The following is a 19,715-nucleotide window of genomic DNA, read 5'->3' on the forward strand; positions in this document are numbered from 1 at the left end:
CCCATTTCTTATGTCTACACCCTGTCCCACCACAAAAACATGTGAATGTCCCTCCCCACCCCCATCGTTGCACCTGCCTGGCCCATCTGACAGCTGTGCCTGTCTGCTGATAGCAGAGCTTATCTCAGAAGCTCCTAGGAACCAAAGCGAGGGTTTCGTGTTATGAGAAAAACTGACCTCAATTTCTGAGGTAGCAGCAATGGAAGAAGCTGTCAGACACTACACGGAACTCAGTAAAGATGGAGTGCGTCTTCCATTCCAGCTGGGGAGGACACGAGAAGCGAGCCTCCTCTCCGGGTTGCACAAAAAAATGGGTATGTTCATGAGTTTTATGTCTGAATTTAATTCATCTGATCTTGGAAGGGACAGCACCCCACTCAAAAAAAAAAGATTAAGAATTGATGCTCTACCACAATCTCTGAGGCCACATTAGTTTCAGAACTATAGGCAGCCTAATTTAGAAAGACTGCAGTAACCAAGAAAAAGATAGAAGTAGTTAATCCTTAGCTTTGGTCATCCTCATGACTTCAGATTTTGCTAACAATAAATAACTCCAAAAATAAAAGCAATGTTCTTAAACCTGTAAGATCCAGTTTTCAGCAGTTCACCATGAGATGTATCTATGCCCGTCACTGAGGCCCAGTTTTAAGAGTCCCTTATGCAGTGTTGACTGTGCCCCAGCTCTGATCCCCTGAAACTGCCACGAGGCCGAGTGGGACAGGGTGTGGAAGATCTGGGTTGAATGTTATCTGACAGAGATGTCTACCCACTCGCAGAGAGGAATGTCTTCCAATCCAGAGCACTTTCCAGAAGGATCCCCATCTTAACCTCTTCCGCCTCAGCAGCACACATGCAGTGGAGCCCGGCGGGGCACTGCCAAGGCTCCCCCTGACTGAAGCCCAGCTGAAATGACAGGCAGGCGGAACTAATCTGATGCTCACTGAATTCTCCAGATTACTGGGTCTAAAAATATCTGAAGGTGGTAATTTGAGCATGAAACACGGCCCAGCACTGCCTAAACTACTCTTCTTTATGAAGAGGAGTTATTTTAGTTATTTTTAATGAGGAAGGGACAGAAAGGTTAAATAACTCGTCCACAGTCACACGTTCTATGATGCAACAGAGACGTGAATCCAGCGTACGCACTCCCAAACACCAAGTAAGATCTAGTAAGTCATGACTGACACCTACTAAATGCTTACAAGGTGCCAGGCCCAGTTATACTGCTTCCCCTCTCACCACCATTGTTTTTAAAAGCCCCCATTTTACAGGGAATATGCCAAGTAAACTAAGAATGAACAGATGCTGGGCTGGATGGACGGGTGGGTAGATGGGTATATTTTGGTTCTCAGCTTGATATCAAGGAAACCTTTCCTTGACATAGGCAGGGAAATGAAACAGAAGCCAAAGAATTGGTCTGGTTAAGGCAAAAAGAATTCAGTGGGAGTATAGTTAAAAGAAAAAGAAATGGTAGAAACACCAGTATATGCATATTAACAAACCAAAATATTAAATTACTGCTCTGGGCTTAGATGCCTTTAAAAATTTAATCTCCAATGACGTGGAGCCATGTGAAGGGGAGGTGGGCTGGAAATCACCTTAAGTGAACAAAATGACACACAAAAAGAAACCCCTTTATTTCTAACAAAAAACTATTTAATAGAGGACTTCACTTCAATAAAGATAATTCTAAGAGCACAGAGATCAGCAGCCTTGGGTACACTGCAGGCAAAGTGACCGAACACGGTGCCACTGGAGGACCAGAAAGGGTGAAATTAAGACAGCACCGTCACAACGTCAGCTCATCCAAAAGTAGAGGCCATGCTTAAAATAGCTTCTTATACGAATTCCCTTTTAAATAATACTCTAAAAGTATGCAATTACCTTTTCCATTTCTTGCCGGAAGGTTGTAAACAGTTCATTGCTTTTTGCCATCGTAGTCTGGAATTCCTCAAATTTATCCATATAAAGAGAAAGCTACAGAAAAAAGTACGAAATACTGTGAGTTCCAGGTGAATGATGTATGATCCCAAAGACTTTCAAAAAGAACACATTATGGTTAAATGTTACTCATTATACAAGTGACAGAAATAAGAACAAATGCCAAAATTAGATGTGAATAAACCATTATAAACAGGAAAGAGAACAACTGCACACCCCTGGACACCAGGCATGGGTGGCTTAAGTTCTAATAACTCACTGAAATGCACTGAAACTTTAGAAATCTGCTGACTTAACCATATTTTTAGATGTAATGTTTAAAATGTAAAAATATTTACTAGCCTCATCCCACCAATTATAATAAAAACTGAAAGATGTTGTATAGCTATAAATTTCACGAGACTAATCCTTTACAAAGGACTCCCTTCCCATCCACATATTTGAAAAACTGTCCTTGGAAAAAGATCATTCTTTTACGATACCACCTGCATAACCCTTAGCCTGATATCAAAGGTACCTTTCTCCTTGATGTAGGCAGGGGAAATAACACAGATACCAAAGAACCAGTTTAGTTGAGGGAGAAAGAATTCAGTGGAAGGACAGTTAAGAGAAAAAAGGTAAAAGGCAAAAAATTTTGCCTTTGATTTTTCTCTTAACTCCTACCCTCAAGTAATTTTTTATTCTATTTGGTAAAATAATGCTAACCAACAAGCCAAGCAGAATATCAAACATGCAGTCACCTTTTTCTCCCCCCTAGAAATTCAGAGAAGGCGGCACACAGCTGGGATCAGAACACAATAGTTAGGGAAAGTTTCATGTGGGCAAAGCCTGACCTAGGCCTCAAGGGTAGGCTGAATTCCTTTAGAACAGAAGGAAATTCTTGAAATCCCATCTAATATAATTACATTATTTTCAGGATAAGGAAAAAGGCCCAAAATTGCTCAAGACCACACAATACATGTAAGGAAAGCAAGAGAATAAAAGATCATCACAGGGGGGTGGGGACAGAAAAAAAATAAAATAAAAGATCATCACAGGGCAAGAAATAGCGTAAGTGATGCCTTTCCACTTTCAACAGTGCTGCATGAGGAAGATTAAACAACCACGTGAACGCGATGGCGAGGAGGGAGGATGTGACATGACAAAACCAACCCACCAGTTAGCAGGTGGGATGGGCCACATGCAGAGCAGTGAGAAGCAAGCTCTGCCGTATGTGGGAGGCAGAAGCTGACTAAAAGCAGTGTTACCAGTGAGAAGCTAGACGAAGACAGGAGACGACAGCCAAAGCAGGCCCACAGAAAAGTGAGGGTGAGGAATGGAAGTTTAGGGCAAACTAAGAAGAATGCAGAGGATTTGTGAGCGGCCTGTCGAGGGGCACACACTGACCGTGCCCCTGAGGCGGCTGGCCCAAAGGGGGGAACAACAGCGGCGCTCAGGCACAGTGAGGGAGTTCTGGCCCTTCAGGGCCCGGGGGAAGTTGCAAGTTAAGACAGTTTGGGCACGGCCCATTTTTCCTGAAGATGGCACACCCAGGTAGACAGCCCCATCTGCGAGGTCAGTGCTGGCCCACACTGGGTAGTCAGGCAGTGGTGACTGCCATGACTCCTGGGCTTATGTGGCTAGGCCACCAACAGTGGCTTCAGACACACCACGATGCCTTTCCAGCAAAGGCTGGAAACTGACATGGTAAGAACATAGAAAGTGACCAACTCCTGGGAATGACAGCCACATTTAGGAAGTAGGCAAAGGAAGAGGTGACAGCAAAGGGAACCAACTAATGATCAAATAACACGACCCAGGGTGACGCAGATCAGACAACAGAAGTTGCACTGAGTAACAGTATGACAATCAGAGCTGCCTGGGAGCGTGAGAGATGGACCCTCTGGTGCCCTGCCCTGGAGAGTGAGCAGTGCCACCCACGGTAAAGTCCAGCTTCCATTTTCTGAAGCCATGTATGAACTGTTTATACCTTTTCCACATTGACTCCCTTCTCAATTTGCATGGATAAGTAATTTATAGGTTAATAATGTTCAAATTTCCAAAAAGCATTCCAGCATGCCTGTAACTTATGGTGGAAAGTTCAAAACACGTCCTAAATTTTCAGAGTTATACTAGCTTTTTAGGAAATAAGTCTCACCACACTATAAAAAGTACTCAAAGACAAATACCACCCCAAAGAGGTGCTCATTAAAATCCAGGCCAGTCTCAAGGTATCAGTACAGTTTAGAACTAAATTAGAGTCTTTACATTAAAGAAACTAATTATATAATTAAAATTTAAAAATATTTTATTTATTTATTTCTGGGGGGGAGAGAAGGAGAAAGAATGGGAGAGAAACGTCCATGTGTGGTTGCCTCTCATGCGCCCCCTACTGGGGACCTGGCCTGCAACTCAGGCACGTGCCCTGACTGGGAATCAAATCGGAGACCCTTTGCTTCACAGGCCTGTGCTCAATCCACTGAGCTACACCAGCCAGGGCCCTATATGATGATTTTTTTAAATGAGTAATAATTTTTTTTCAACAGAATGTAGTCTTATTAACTGAAAACAGGGGCCTTACAGGTACAAATGTCTAATTTTGCCTGTTCATAAAGACATGGAAACTCTTCTGTCCCTTTTCTCTGAAAGGGAGGCAGCATCTGGTAACCTCACCCCACAAAGGCAACCAGACACACTGCGTTAGGGCAGCCTACGGGGCCTGGATGGGGAAGTAGGGATGCAACAAACAAAAGCCCAGGCCCAGAGAGCTTCCCAGGTGAATTCTCCCAAACACTGAAATGACGATGCATCTCCTCTCAAAGTCTTCCAAACAATTAAATAAGAGGGAAGACTCTCAAACTCATTTTACAGGGCCAACATCACCCTGATACCAAAGCCAGATAAGTACACCACGACAAAATTATAGACCAACATCCCTAATGAACACAGATGCAAAAATTCTCAACAAAACACTAGCAAACAGAATTCAGTAACACATCGAAAGGATCACACACCAAAAGGATCATAGATATCATCATCAAATGGGATTTATCCCTGGGATGCAAAAATGGTTCAACATATACAAATCAATAACTGTGATTACCACAAGAGAATGAAAGACAGAAATCATATGATCACCTCAATAGATACAGAAACAGCATTTGACAAAATTCAACATCCATTCATGATAAAAACTCTCAACACATTGAGTACACAAGGAACATTCTTCAACAGAATACAGGCCATATATGAAAGCCCCACAGCTAACATCATACTTAATAGTAAAAGGCTGAAGCTTTCCCTTTAAGATCAAAAGCAAGAGTACCCACTCTCATGACTTGTATTCCACACATGACTAGAATTCCTATTTAGAGCAATGAGATAAGATAAATAAAAGGCATCCAAATTATCTGTGCTGATCAAATGATCTCATGTACAAAAATGTGAAGACTCCACCCAAAGCACTGTTAAATTCTGTAAAGATACAAAAACACACAATCAATATAAGAAATCAGTTGTTTCTATATACTAACAAAATATCTGAAAAATAAATAAAGAACACAATCCTATTTATAATAGCTTCCAAAATCGTAACATACTTAGGAATAAATTTGGCCAAAGAAAAAAAGGTTCTTGACACCGAAAACTGTAAGACACTGACAAGAGAAACCGAGTAAGACAAAAATAAGTAGTAAGATATGTTCATGTATCAGAAGAGTTAATGTTGTTAAAATGTCCATGCTACCTAATGCCATCTATACAGTCAGTGCAATCCCTATCAGAATTCCAATCGCATTTTTCACAGAAATTGAAAAAACCTAAAATCTGTATGGAACCACAGAAGAGCCCAAATAGACAAAGAAATCTGGAGAAAGAACAAAGCTAGGGGCTCTATGCTCTCTGATTTCGAACCATACTACAAAGCTGAAGTACGCAGAACAGTATGGTACTGGCGTGAAAACACAGGCATTGATCAGTGGAACAAACTGAGAACTAAGAAATACACCTACACAAATATGGTCAACGAATATGTGACAATGGGGCAAGAATCCTCAACGGGGAAAGGGCCATTTCTTCAATAAATGGTGCTGGGGAAAACGAGTATCTACATGTGAAAAAATGAAATCGGACCCCCATCTTACACCACTCACAAAAGTTAACTTGAAATGGATTAAGGGCATAAATATAAGACCTGCAGCTATAAAACTCCTAGAAGAAAACAGGTAAAAAGCTCCCTGAAAGTGGTCTTGCTAATGATTTTTTGGATATGACACCAAAAGCACAAGCAACAAAAGCAAAAACCCACAAGTGGAACTGTAAGGAAAAGCTGCACAGCCTGGTTTAATATCCTCTGTGCCTACCAAAAAGATCAGTGCTTCCCCCAAGTGGAGACTGCCGATAGCCACATGCTTGGAAACTGCAAAAATAAAGATCAAGAATATATTCCAAAATTCTAAAGCAGTAAGAACTGTACATAAGAAAAGAGAATTTCTAAAATGAAAAGGGAACCAACTGTATGGGGAAATATACTTGCCAATGACACCTCAGACAAGGGTTTGATCTCCAAAACACATAAAGAACTCACACTGCTCCACAACAGGAAGACAAACAACCCAATTTAAAAAATGGGCAAAGGACCTGAACAGACACTTCTCCAAGGAGGACATACAGAGGGCCCAGAGACATAGGAAAAGATGCTCAGTAGCACTAGCCATCAGAAAGATGCAAGTTAAAACCACAATGAGATACCATTTCACACTGGTCAGAATGGCCATCATAAACAAATCAACAAACAACAAGCACTAGTGAGGCTGTGGAGAAAAGGGAACCCTCGTGCACTGCTGGTGGGAATGCAGACTTGTGCAGTCACTGTGGAAGACAGTATGACGTTTCCTCGAAAAACTAACAAAGGAACTGCCATTTGACCTCAGGATTCCACTACTGGGATTATATCCTAAGAACCCTGAAACACCAATCCAAAAGAACCTATGCACCCCAATGTTAATAGCAGCACAATTTACTATAGCCAAGTACTGGAAGCAACCTAAGTGCCCATCAGTAAATGAATAGATCAAAAAACTATGGTACATATACACAATGGAATTCTATGCAGCAGAAAGAAAGAAAGGAGCTCCTACCCTTTGCAACAGCATGGATGGAACTGGAAAGCATTATGCTGAGTGAAATAAGCCAGGTGGTGAAAGACAAATACCATGTGATCTCACCTATAAGTGAAACCAAATCAACAAAACAAACAAGCGAGCAAAACAGAACCAGAGACATTGAAATGAAGAACAAACTGACAGTGACCAGAGGGGAGGGGATAATGGGGGGGAAGGTTGTCAAGCAACATGTATAAAGGACACATGGACAAAACCAAAGGGGAGCAGAATTGAGGGTGGGAGGTGGGGATGGCTGGGGTTGTGGGGGAGTGGTAGTGGGAAAATGGAGACAACTGTACTTGAACAACAATAACAAAGAAATGCAGTGTGTATACAATGGAATATTAGCAACAGCAGGAAATCTTCCATTTGTGACAGCATGGATGTACCTTTGGGGCATATGCTAACTGAAATAAGTCAGAGCAAGTACATGAAATGTAACAAGTCAAGCTCATAGAAACGGGGTAAAATGGTGGTGGCCAGGGCAGGGAAATCGGGGAGATGTCAAAGGGCACAAACTTCGTTATGAGCAAGTTCCAGGGATGTAATGTATTTGACTGCAGCTATAGTCAAAAATACCTTATCCCAGACTACAATAACAGGAGAGAAAAGCAGGGAGGGCCCCCATTAAAAACACCACCCCTCAGCTCTACCTGGGAGTGGGGCTGTATGGTTCCGACAGGAAGATTTTAAAACAGATTATGTTCTCAGAGTACAAATTTCCAAAGATTTTTAGATTAACCTACAGAATTGCCATTTTGTACATGAAGAACTCAAGTATCAGCAACTTCATGTGGTTCTACTTAATACAAAAGAAATAAAATCGGAAGATTTATCCGTTTTTCTGCAGTTAGCAGTTAGCTGACGAACACACATGGGAACAGACTGAGAAAGGGAGGAAATACCTGGAACATTGGAAAGGGGACACTGCAGATGGTGTCACCAATTGTCCCGGTCTGCCGGAGACCTAAGTGTTTTCTGGGACACAGCACTTTGAGTGCTAAAAGCAGGAAAGTCCTGGGGAAATGGAGATGAGTTGGTCACCCTACACGAAGAGGGAAACTCCAAAAGGGACATGAGATCTACTCTCATTTCTGGGCAGGAACAGGCAAAAGCATCTTAGGAGATTCAAGGTGCATATCAAATGAACCACAGATTTTTCTTACAAATTCTACTGTCCCCTGCTGTCAAGTTACCTGCTGTTTTAGTTGTACTTCTTGCTGTTTCATTTGTTCGTATTTGTGCCTCGATTCTGTTGCTTCTTTTAACAACTAGAAAACAGAAACATTCTGGCAAAATACTAATAGTAATTATAAATATGACTACAATGTCAAATGACCCAATAGTTAGGCCTAATTCTTCCACCCATTATTTTATCAAGAACCCCGAGTCTATAGGTGAAATGTTGCATCGAATGCCAGTTACCTGTATATTTGATCTGCCCCATTTATGAACACTTAGGAATGCAGGAATAATCTCAGCGCTTAGAAAAAGTACCGTGGAGGCCTAATAGTAGGTTTACAAAACTCAGGGTTGAATTTTTGTGTTTTAGGTGAAAATACTTAGAAGTATATTATTAGGAGAAAACATAGCTAGGAATCTTGACATTATCTGGGTGCTTTAGAAAACCCCTCTACTCCACAGAGGCAAGATGAGGCAGGGTGAAAGGGTGTGAAGCAAAGCAATGAAATCAGAGACCTGGTTTCTTTTTTTCTTTTTTCCCCCCTCTATGTAGGATGGTTGATCTTGAGCCTGCGGGGAGCAAGCTGGCCCCAGACTTCTCCAAGTCCGCATTTCTTTGCCTCCAATTCTTACGTGCCCAAAGACAGGGAACCAAAGACACGCCTTCGTAGGAGGATAGAGACCTGGTTTCTGATCACTTTTTAAAAAGCAGGGGAGAGGGAGATGGGAGCTTTAATTTATGTACTTGGGCTTTCAAGAAAATTATATAGCGAAGTTGCATAATAGGCAGCTGCGAAATTCAGTCCCTGAAGTAAAATGTCACACAGTCCAAATAAGCCTTGAAAAGCCCTTAAACCAACCCGAAAGTGTAAACATGCACTGTGCGCATGTGTGTGCATACGTGCAATTTACATTCCGACTTGGAAAATGACACCAGTGTCTTCAGTTATGCACAGGAAAGCACCGTCAGTTCACATAGCAGGACCGTGTGCACACGTGTCTGAACCCTAGATGCAAGCTCAGCAAGACATGCGCATATCACACGGGCCACTCCAGAACAAGTCTTCACACCAGGCCTGCCTTGGGGCTTAGGCTACTTGAGGGAAAGCTGGACGGAACAGTCCTCATTATCAAAACCATTTCTCATTTTCGTTATTTATTTTGGTTAAACACATATAGTTGAATGTCCATGTGTTAAATATACATACCCACCCAACGAGATTCCACTGTATTCACAATTACAGACAGGAAATACAATCTGAGATCCAGTCTGAGAATAATGCTAAGTGGCATTAGAGCATTTTGTTAAAATTTTTATCAGAAAATTATACCAGCAAATAAACAAATAGCTCCCCTAGTTTCAAGGTACTCATTTGAAAAGAGAATGTAACATCATTATAGAAGACCCATGCTTGCTAAGCTTCATATTAAATTGCCAAATTTAATATACTAAATACTGATACCATTCTTGAACTTGGTGACCATTACCTTTAAGTGAAATAAATATTCTAGGCACAGGAAAGTCAAACATGTGCAGGTCTTTCCAGTAACATAGTTTAACCTCTCTAGTGTATCTTCTACACAAAAAGGTAATAGAAACAAAAAGCCAAATGCTTTCTTAACACACATACACCCTTCTCAATCTAGAACTAAAAACAAATTAGCCTGACCCAGCCGCTACAAATACATGTAGAATAAGCTTTCATGTTTTAAATGGCTTTAATTACAATTAGGAAATAATTCCTTTTGTAAGAAATGAAATAGAACTTACAAACTCTCTCTCTCTCTGATGCTTTTCATCAGCTTCCTTTATCAGCTGCGTTGTCTGCTGAAGCTTTGCGTCCACAAGCTGTTGTTGTAGCTCCTTGTGTTTGAACACTTTATCAATATGCTGCCGGGAAAGTCAAATCCTGCCATTACTTAATGAAAATGGAGCACCATGACGAAGAAACATAACATGAGTTACAATGCCTTGCTTCTTACCCTGCTTTCCCCACTCATGCCACCAGAGCTAATAACAGAGTGCCCTCCTGTCCTGAACCTCAGGAAGGGGGCCCTTTCCTAACACCCCACACCCCTCCCTTTCAGAGGTGGGCCATCGGGCACTTTGGCAGCCATATGCCTGTACTTCCTATTTCTGCCCTACGATGATGGTGAGGCTCAGACCATATCAAGAAAAAGATGGATAAGGAGCACAGACTGTTAATGCACACATCATACACAGAATTCCTGGAGACTTCTTCTCCCATTAAATTTTCCCAAATTTTTCCATTGAAGGAAGCACGCTGTGATGGCAGAAATGGCCCCAGGAAGATCCCAACCCCCAAACCCCAGGCCCCCACCTATGGGGGGCTGGCCACACACACACTGCAGAGCTGTAAAAGCCAATCCAACGGTTACACTACGTAAGGTGTGCAGGGCCAGGCACAGAGTAATCATTTGGCAAAAGGCTGTCACTATCTCTAAAGGAAATAGTAACCACCTAACAATTAAAGTTAAGGAATTACTCTTTAGTGACAATAAAGTCATTAGAACATCCATTCTCAGATGTAGAAAGAGTAACTCTTCTTGACCAGAAAAAAAAACATTTGATAATGCTCAAAATAAATAAGACAGAAGTAATGTGATTTAAACATACAATTTAAACATTTTCTACATCTATGATGTAGCAGATTGTTATATTAAACAATAAAACTAAAAGAATAATTGTAAGTAATTGAGGGCTTTATAATCCAATGGAAAATTTATTCTCGGGGACAAAAAAAAGTTTCTTCAATAAACACACTCTAAGAATAAAGAGAGAAAAGTAAATCTTTTTTTTAAGATTTTATTTATTTATCTTTAAAGAAGGGAAGGAGAGAAGAAGAGAAATATCAATGTATGGTTGCCTCTGGTGTGTCCCCTGCTGGGAACTGGCCTGCAACCCAGGCATGTGCCCTAACTGGGAACAGAACCAGGATCCTCTGGTTCACAGGCCCGCACTCAATCTACTGAACTACACTAGCCAGGGCGGAAAAAAGTAAATCTTAATGTTAGAGACTTGAGACATAGCAACCTGTGAAAATGATGGACTTTATTTGGGTCTTGATCCAAAGAGATTTTTTAAAGGGAAGAGAACATTAAATAATTATTGTTAATTTTTAGATGTGAAAATAGTATTGTGGGTATGCTTAAAAAGGAATCTTTATCTTTTTGAGGTTTACCCTCAAATATCTATGAATGGAATAATATGACACACTGGATTCGCTTCAAAATAACCCAGGGGAAGGTGAAGGAAATATAGCTGAAATCATGGTTTCATCAGCTAAAGCCAGCTGATGCATTTTCTACTTTTTTCAAGTGTGCAATTCTCCATAAAAAAAAAGCAAAAGGTAAATGAGTGATAAAAGTAAAACCATTTTTAAAACTAAGTTTCTGAAGAGCTGTATGTAAAACTCTAAATTAATATAATCTAAGGTTTGCCTTGGAAACTGGATAAAGTAACCCACAGAAGATGCCAAAGTCTCTTTTTTTTTTTGGTACTTTTAATTACCCATTTAAATCTATTATATTTGTGTAAGGAATACAACACAGATAAAAGCAAAGTATTTTACTGACTTAAAAGAGAGGGGATGCATCATTTAAAAACCCTAACACCTCTAGCACTGTCCATTTGATCTCTAAAAACGAGGAACCTTACAAAGCTGGTTATCACCTATTTACTTTTAATCTAGATACTACCTCTGAACTTCCTGACTACCCTTTGTAAATAAAAGTCTTAGTTAGAAGCCAATAACCAAGATCAGCAGCAATGGACCGTTTCAGTAAACTTTCTAATTCTATGGATGTATGTATGAAGGTTCAGAAATCAGTTCTTTTTGCCTCCCAAATAGTACAAAACCCCCATTTAAACAAAAATCTGAAACATAGGTGTAATGCAATGGTGGTGTGGACTGTACAGATTATCAAATGTCTGAGAGATGGGGCATCTGAGGCCAGATATTTATTCATTATTAGCCTAGATAAAGGGAGAATCTGTATGCTAAAATCACAATCTTCTAGCCCTGACCCAGTAGGTTGGGTGCTGCCCCATAAAACGAAAGGTCACTGATTCAATTCCTGGTCAGGGCGCAGGCCTAAGTTAGGGTTCAGCCCCCTCCCACCCCACGCCCCATCAGGGTGTGTATGTGAGGCAATCTATCAATGTTCTTCTCTCATATGGATGTTTCTCTCCCTCTTTCTCCCTCCCTTCCCCTCTCTCTAAAAATAAATGAATAAAATCTTAAAATCACAATCTTCCAGTATCACATAGAAGACAACAGTACTAAATGTGTCTCTAAGGAACTGCCTCACGTACCCAAATCTACTGACCCTGTGCTGTGGAGTGACAATCCCAAAGCATCCTTCCTTCATGTAGTGGCTGAGCCTTTCCTAATAAACGCCTACCTTCTGCTACACATGTACAAAAGTTCTACAACCCCCGTGACAACAGTTTTACTTCTTAGTAGTGAATGGTGAAAAGACTGTGCTAATAACAAAGTGCTGAAATGAAGAAAACACCTTTACCTCCTCCCTCAGTGCATATTGTTCAATGAGCTTCTTCAGTTTCTCTCCCAGTTCAATGTTTTCCTGGCGGAGTTTGGCGTTGTGTATGTCATGCTGTTCAAGCTGTGCCTGGATTTCATTTAAAGTAATTTGGAAGTGTGCAGTTGCTTCTTTACGTCTTTCTTCCTCCTCTCGGGCCTGCTGCATATTTTCTTCCTTGTTATGGAAAATCATTTGTTAATGGCATAGACTTGTGGAAAAGGGTACTCCCAAAAGCTGCTCCTAGGTGGGTTCATTTACTGCTCACTCTGAAGTGATGCTTCTGAACTCTAATTCCTTCCCTTTACTTATGACCAAAAGGCTCTCATTTAAAAGCAAGCAGCCTTTCCTAGGTAAACAGAACAATCGGAGAGACACTCGGCACCCTGCTGTAAGTGCTGTGACCATCTGAAATTCACTATCCTGAAAGACAAGTCAGGAGCCTGTCCATGCAGCCGGCTTCCTCCACCTATGTCCCCAAATGCGCTCCCTCTGTGGTTCCAAAAGGCAGCATCTTAAATCAACCTCAAGAGACAGATCCCTTCTTGCAGCTGACTTTCTGAGGCACAGCTTCTATTTCCCAGGGGTAAGAGGGCAAATGGAATCTGTATCTCAAAATGTCTATTTCCAACTCTTGCTAGGATACACGTGTTAAAAGATTTTTACATGTCCAAACAAGTCCAATAAAAATACTGGTTTGCTATGGGGGAAAAAATACCTCTTTTAAATAACATCTAAATCCAAAGGTTCAAAGCAAAGAAAAAAACCATGGGCTTCCGCATGAGGTACAGATCCAGCTCCTGAGCGCTCCTGTATTCCAGGCCTTGGGGGCATGCTGTGGTGGGGGAGTGTGAGGAGGTCCCGCTCAGTGAAAATTAAACCGAAACTCTACAAGAGGAGAGGCCTGCCCCATGTCTCTGCTCTTTCCTTTTTCACTGTTGGTGCCATCAATCTTTGAACGCCTGCTCCCCCTTCCTTTATGATGTACCAAAGTATAAGTGCTCTTCTAAGAGTACTCAGGAACTGGATAGCTGGGGTGGGCAAGAGCAGCTTGGCAAGGGAGCTAACGGCCTGGGAGGAGCTCAGCATGTGTTTTCCCTTCCCAGGCTCATTCTGCCTTTAGCCTGTTCCCACTCACTGCTCAGTACATGTCAGCTTCTCACACATGGTGATGGACCACATCAGTGCTCAGCAGAAAACTGGTAACTTTGAGCTTCCTAAGCCATGGCTCCCAGCAGGAGAGCTTGTTCTAAACACCAATCTCATCCAGATCCCTGTGAGCAAATATGAGGGACCCTAAGCATCAGTCCAAGCAAAATAGAAAGCAAGGTGGTAGCTCTATCTCCATGTAGAGACAAGGACTTCTTTTAAATAGGTACACAGTGGTTGTAGGAAAAAAAGACGGAGGCAGTTCCCCCCCCACCGAAACACAGAACAATGCATCAACTAACCTTCAATGTCTTGTTGTGACGCTGAAGTTCCCTGCAGAGAGACTCTAGTTTGCTTCTTGCCAAAATAGCCTTGCTGTGCTCACTCTGCAAGTGAACTTTCTCTTTCACAATCTGAGCTTGCTTCTTCTGCAGAATCTTCATTTGCTTCTGAACATTCCTGCTCTCCTCCAGCTAAAATAACAAGCACTTTACATTTAGGAAGTACACTGGAAACCTTTGGGTTACAGACAGAAGAATTACATTAATTCATGTATTACATGAACACATTTTCAATAACCAAATATTATAGTGTAATATTTTAGTTTCAACTGTTTCATGCCCCTCTACTCTGCCAACCTTCTCTTTTCCAGTTGTGACAGGAAAGTAAACAAACAACTTAGAGTAGGGGAAAAAAATATCTTCAGCTCTTTATTTTCCTACTAAAAACAAAAACATGATTTTTCAGAAACCTTTTTAGGAATCAACCGCATCAAGTTTTACTCTTCTGAAGGCACACACAGGCTAGTTTAATGTAATGGCCCTCCTATAAATTAATAAGCAGCGCTCAGGGTTCTTGGCTAGTGAGTGGGGAATCACTACAATTTCAGGTTTGGAGCAAAGGAGTCTATTCAAGGTTAAACCAACACTAATAGATAAGATGGCAGCTTTACTGACCTTTCACTGAAGGAAAGGATGCCGAGTCATGATTTCAGGAACAAGAGTGACCCCTGGTGGCCTATGAAAATAACCAAGCACCCCCAGAGGCAATGTGCTCACAGCTATGAAAAAGGCCTTTATGAAAACTCCTGCCGGAAAAGTAATACTTTCGTAAAGCAATCTCTCTGTGGGCCATGGGCTGTGGCACAGTTCCAAGGGGCTGCCGGTTCTGCACAAACTATCTGTAACTCCAGCGAGGACTGGAAGTCCCCCAGCCTTCCTCACCTCAAAGTAACCACAGTCCTGAATCCTGGGTTCACTACTTCTTTGCTCTCCTCTTTATACTATCTGTGTGTGGTCCTAAAAGAAATCATTTTGGTTTCAGTTGTTTTGACTTTATTGTGGCTACTGCAACTGGAGAACAGAATTTTTTATTTTCTTTCATTTAAATTAATGTACGCTTAAATAGCCACATGTGGTTAATGGCTGTTTTGGACAGCATGGCTGCAGATCAGACAGCTGTGAGTCACCCCGATGGCTCACATGTCGCTCTAGGATCAGGGGACAGTGAACATTTTCTGTTCAGGTGCAGAAAGTAAATATTTTAGGCTTTGCAGGCCACGGATGGTATCTGCTGTGTCGTCCTGGTTTCTTAAGCAAAATTTAAAAAATGTAAAGCCTATTCTTAGCTTGTAGGCAGCACAAAAACAAGCCTGGCTGGATTTCACCAACAGGCTGTATAATATTGCACTTTTTAAAAAAGATACTACAAAACAGTACACTTTATTGATCCAGTCACTTATTAGTGAGTATTTGGGATGTTTCCAGGGTTCATTACTCACAAAGGTATGGACATTCTCATGTGCTTCATGGTATACACATGCAAGAATTTTTCTTGGGTGCAAACCTAGAAGTGCGGTTGCCAGGCAGTGATTTCTGATGTTCTATTTCGCATTACTATTCCAGTCTGTTTGCCAAAGTGGCTGGCGAATTTCTTCTCCCATCAACGATTTACAAGAGATCGTGCAGATGCACAACCTCTCCAAAACTTAGTATGATCAGAATTCTTAATCTAGGCCACCACAGTGGCCATAAAGTGGCATCTTGTTGTGGTCTTAATTGGCATTTCTCTGATCACTAATCAGAAAATGTATCTCTTTGTATGCTTATGTACCTTTAGGATATCTGTGTAGCTGTGTTTTTCTACTTCTGTGAAATACCGCTCACATGTCTCTTGCTCAGTTTTCCATTGGTTTATTCTTTTTGCATTCACCTGTAGGTGTTCCTTACATATCCCTAACACTAAAGCTTATGTTGATTATATTTTTTGGAAATATGTTCTCCTGGGTGTGTAAAGTCTTCTCACTTTCTTTTAAAGTGTCTTTTGACAAACAGAAAGTCTTAATTTCAATAGTCAATTCTTGCAGTCTTTTATGATAGTGCTTTTTGTGTTGTAAGAAATCTTCCCCTTAACCCGAGTTTGGAAAAATATTCATCTGTTAACATATCTAAATAAATCTAAATGATAGCTAACATTTTAAAAGCTTCATTTTTGACATTTAAATCCTTAATCCATCTAGAATTGATCATTGTATATGATAAATAAAAATCTAATTTTTTTTCACATAAGGATTGCCACTTTCCAAGTTCCTTTAATTTCACGAGGGCAGTGATCCTCCCCCAAATGCATCTATAGATTCCATGAAATGCTCTTCAAAATCCCCAAGTGTTTTTTTTTCTCATGGAACTAATAAGTTGAATCTAAAACTACATAGAGAGCCCTGGCTGGTGTGGCTCGGTGGATTTAGCACTGGCCTGCAAACCAAAGGGTCGCCGGTTCGATTTCCAGTCAGGGCACATGTCTGGGTTACAGGCAAGGTCCCCAGTAGGGCGCATGCAAGAGGCAACCACACATGGATGTTTCTCTCTCTTCCCCTCTCTCTGAAAATAAATAAAATCTTTTAAAAAAAGAAGTCAAGCTTTAGAACCTTTTCTGAACAATAAATGTTTCGTCCTTCATATGTTCAGCACAAATCTAAATCTAAGAGAGATTACTCACTCGGCAATTCTCCAGTGTGTCACATCCTAAAATGGATTTAGTGACCATAACTGGCACTTAAAAATAACCAGAGCCTCCCCCACCCCACACACACACACAAAGAGAAACACTCTAGATCCTTGCTACTTAAACTGCGATCCAAGGGCTGCTAGTACCCTTACATCACCTAGGAGCTTGTGGCTTGTTAGAACAAAGACTCTCAGGACCCAAACCAGACCCAGGGAATGAGAATGTACCTTTTAACAAATGTCCCAATGACCGACATGAGTCTAAGGATTGCCTTATGCAACGATTTGCCCTTTCTTCTCCTAACTCGTTCCCAGCTAGCTGCTGTTGTCAGGTAGCCAACCCTACACTGCTTTCTTTTGGTCTTTTACTCTTTTCTCCATTTTTTCTTTTCCCTTGTTTGTTCCTATCTTCTTTTCCCACCACTTCTCGCATGATTCTCCTCATATGGATGGAACCAAAGGGACTTTCTTCCATAGCCAATGGAAGTGAAAGGGATCCTGACCACACTGTTTCTGCCCTGTCTGCATTTGTTCTGGGCCATTTTTCATGGATGCACAGGATTTCCTTCTGCTCTGAATTGTACAAGGTTCCAGACTGCTGAATGCCAGCTATGCGGAGGTATACAGAGGTAGACGCCTCTGCAAACTGAGGGAAAGTGACTTTAATTCTTTCAGTAATAAATAAATAGAATTCACTTTTAGAACTGGTCACTGACAAACAATAGTGTTTATGACATGGAATAAAACTGCTTTAACAACAGATGGAAATGCATATAAATCACCAATGATGATTCACATTAAGTATTTCACGAAGGGCATTAATTTCAGTATTTACATTAGAATTCTAAGTCTTCCAAAACCTTTCATTCGAAGGGTTATATGCTTTTCCTATGCTTCAGCTTAAAAAGGATAGCAGTGTTTCCATGCTAAGACTGCTTTCTTAATTTTAAAATTAATGCTTCTCGAAAAAACATAGGCCCAGAACAAATAAGATCAATTTATTCGGAAGATGGAAAAAGGAATGCCTGGTACATAGCACACGCTACATCAAACTTTCCTGAGCCACAGTATGTGTTAGTAGACTACTGCATCCAACTCACAATTTCAATCACAATGGCTAGAGCCTTTAACTTTAGATTCCCCTAGGAAAAATCAAATACAGGAACCACTATACCCCAACTGACTAAAAGCATCGTAACACAGGGGTAAAAAGGCTGACTTAGAAATACTCCAAGAATGAGTTTTACAAAATTTATACCGCATCTTACTAGCATTCTAATGTCCTCTCATAGGTATCGAGCTTTAAAGTGATGTCATACAAGCAAAAAAGCCCCAAGAAATCAGATTCTCCTCCTCAATTTTGGAATAAAACAGTTTCACATTTAACGCTACATCAAAGTCACATTTTACAAAGCTGACCAAGCACACACCCATTCTGCTATATTTTATATGGACCTCACTCCCACGATGTAATTAATACTCACGAGATCAGCATATTTCTTACAGAGAGCTGCCAGCTTCTCTTCTGGAGTTGAAAGGGTATTTAGTGCTTGCATCAGTAATAAAACTTCTTTTCCTGATGATTAACAAGATAACAAATAAGTCCTGGAAGAAGAATGAGATCAAATCTAACCTGCAAATTCTATAAACATTTCCTGTGTTCTGACAACCTGAATAAAATAATTTATACCTAATAACTAGAAATAAGATATTTCCCAGCTAAACTAAGAAACCTATTTTTAAATTTGGGATCAGCACTCCCCCACCCCCGCCTCAAATCTCTTCACTTTCGAACAAGGCTAGCTATTTGTAAGAACGCTTGCTGAAGGCTTGAAAATCCTTCTGCTTAACTACTGATGTCCAAGTTAAGACAAAGGGCAAGTTACAAAGGGCAGAATATTTTTAAAAGCTTCCTCCTAAGCAAGTACAGACATAGACGTTCAAAGGGAATTTCAGTTGGCACTCTCTGCCTGCCTAAGATACACATACCCGCTTGTGACATGTGCCTTTTTCTATGTGAAATCTAAGTAACTTCTGACAGTTTAGGAAGCATATTCCATGTGTTAAACCGAGTTCATTATAAATAAAAAGATGTCAACACAGCTCTTCCCTTAGGGAAAAGAGTTTAACAACATTTAAAGACTTTGGCAGGGAGAAGCAAGTAGTTAAAGTAGGAGGGGACGAGTGGTGTTTCAAAATAAGTGATAATGTTTTATTTGTTAAGCTAGCCGGTAGGTTCAATTTATATGATGATTTTTAAACTGACATTACATCTGGGTATTTTGAACATACAATTCATATACCATAAAGTCTGCCCTTTTAAAGTCTACCACTGAGTATATTCACAAAGTTGTGCAACCATCACTGCTGTCCAATTTCCGAACACTTTTCATGACCCCAAAAAGAAACCCCACGCCCTCCAGCAGTTCCCACCGCTCCCCACTGCTCCTTCTTCCAGGCGACCACGACTCTAACTTTTTGTCTCCATGGATTTGCAAATTCTAGACACTTCATATAAAATTGAATCATATACAACGTGGCCTCTGTAAAGTCTGGTTTCTTTCACTTGGCACAATTTTCCGAGGTCCATCCATATGGGATCAGCACTACATTCATTTTTATTGCTGAGTAATACTCCACTATATGAGTATACTACACTGTCTTATCCATTCATCAGCTGATAGATGACATTTGTTTTCACTTTTGGGCCATTATGAATCATGCTGTCAGGAAC

At 40.8% G+C, this 19,715-nt stretch overlaps 1 protein-coding gene and 1 non-coding gene across 3 annotated transcripts in view; both read right to left on the reverse strand.

The window, feature by feature from the left end:
• The window catches only part of TXLNG (taxilin gamma), a 47,678-nt gene that overhangs the window by 4,335 nt on the left and 23,628 nt on the right, over positions 1-19,715 (reverse strand). For both annotated transcript variants that reach the window (XM_037046291.1, XM_037046292.1), the window contains exons 3-8: positions 18,466-18,557; positions 14,279-14,449; positions 12,810-13,004; positions 10,036-10,155; positions 8,279-8,353; positions 1,885-1,977 (exon numbers count right to left, since the gene is read on the reverse strand). In XM_037046291.1, the coding sequence (XP_036902186.1) occupies positions 1,885-1,977; positions 8,279-8,353; positions 10,036-10,155; positions 12,810-13,004; positions 14,279-14,449; positions 18,466-18,557 (746 nt within the window). The remainder of the gene's footprint in view (positions 1-1,884; positions 1,978-8,278; positions 8,354-10,035; positions 10,156-12,809; positions 13,005-14,278; positions 14,450-18,465; positions 18,558-19,715) is intronic.
• On the reverse strand, positions 8,810-8,940 carry LOC118987300 (small nucleolar RNA SNORA38). The gene has a single exon (XR_005066540.1). It is a non-coding gene; the product is annotated as a small nucleolar RNA SNORA38 (small nucleolar RNA).

Source organism: Sturnira hondurensis, unplaced genomic scaffold (genome assembly GCF_014824575.4).
Source record: "Sturnira hondurensis isolate 20B ecotype Veracruz unplaced genomic scaffold, ASM1482457v3 Scaffold0005220, whole genome shotgun sequence".
In the NCBI taxonomy this organism is placed as follows: Eukaryota; Metazoa; Chordata; class Mammalia; order Chiroptera; family Phyllostomidae; genus Sturnira; species Sturnira hondurensis.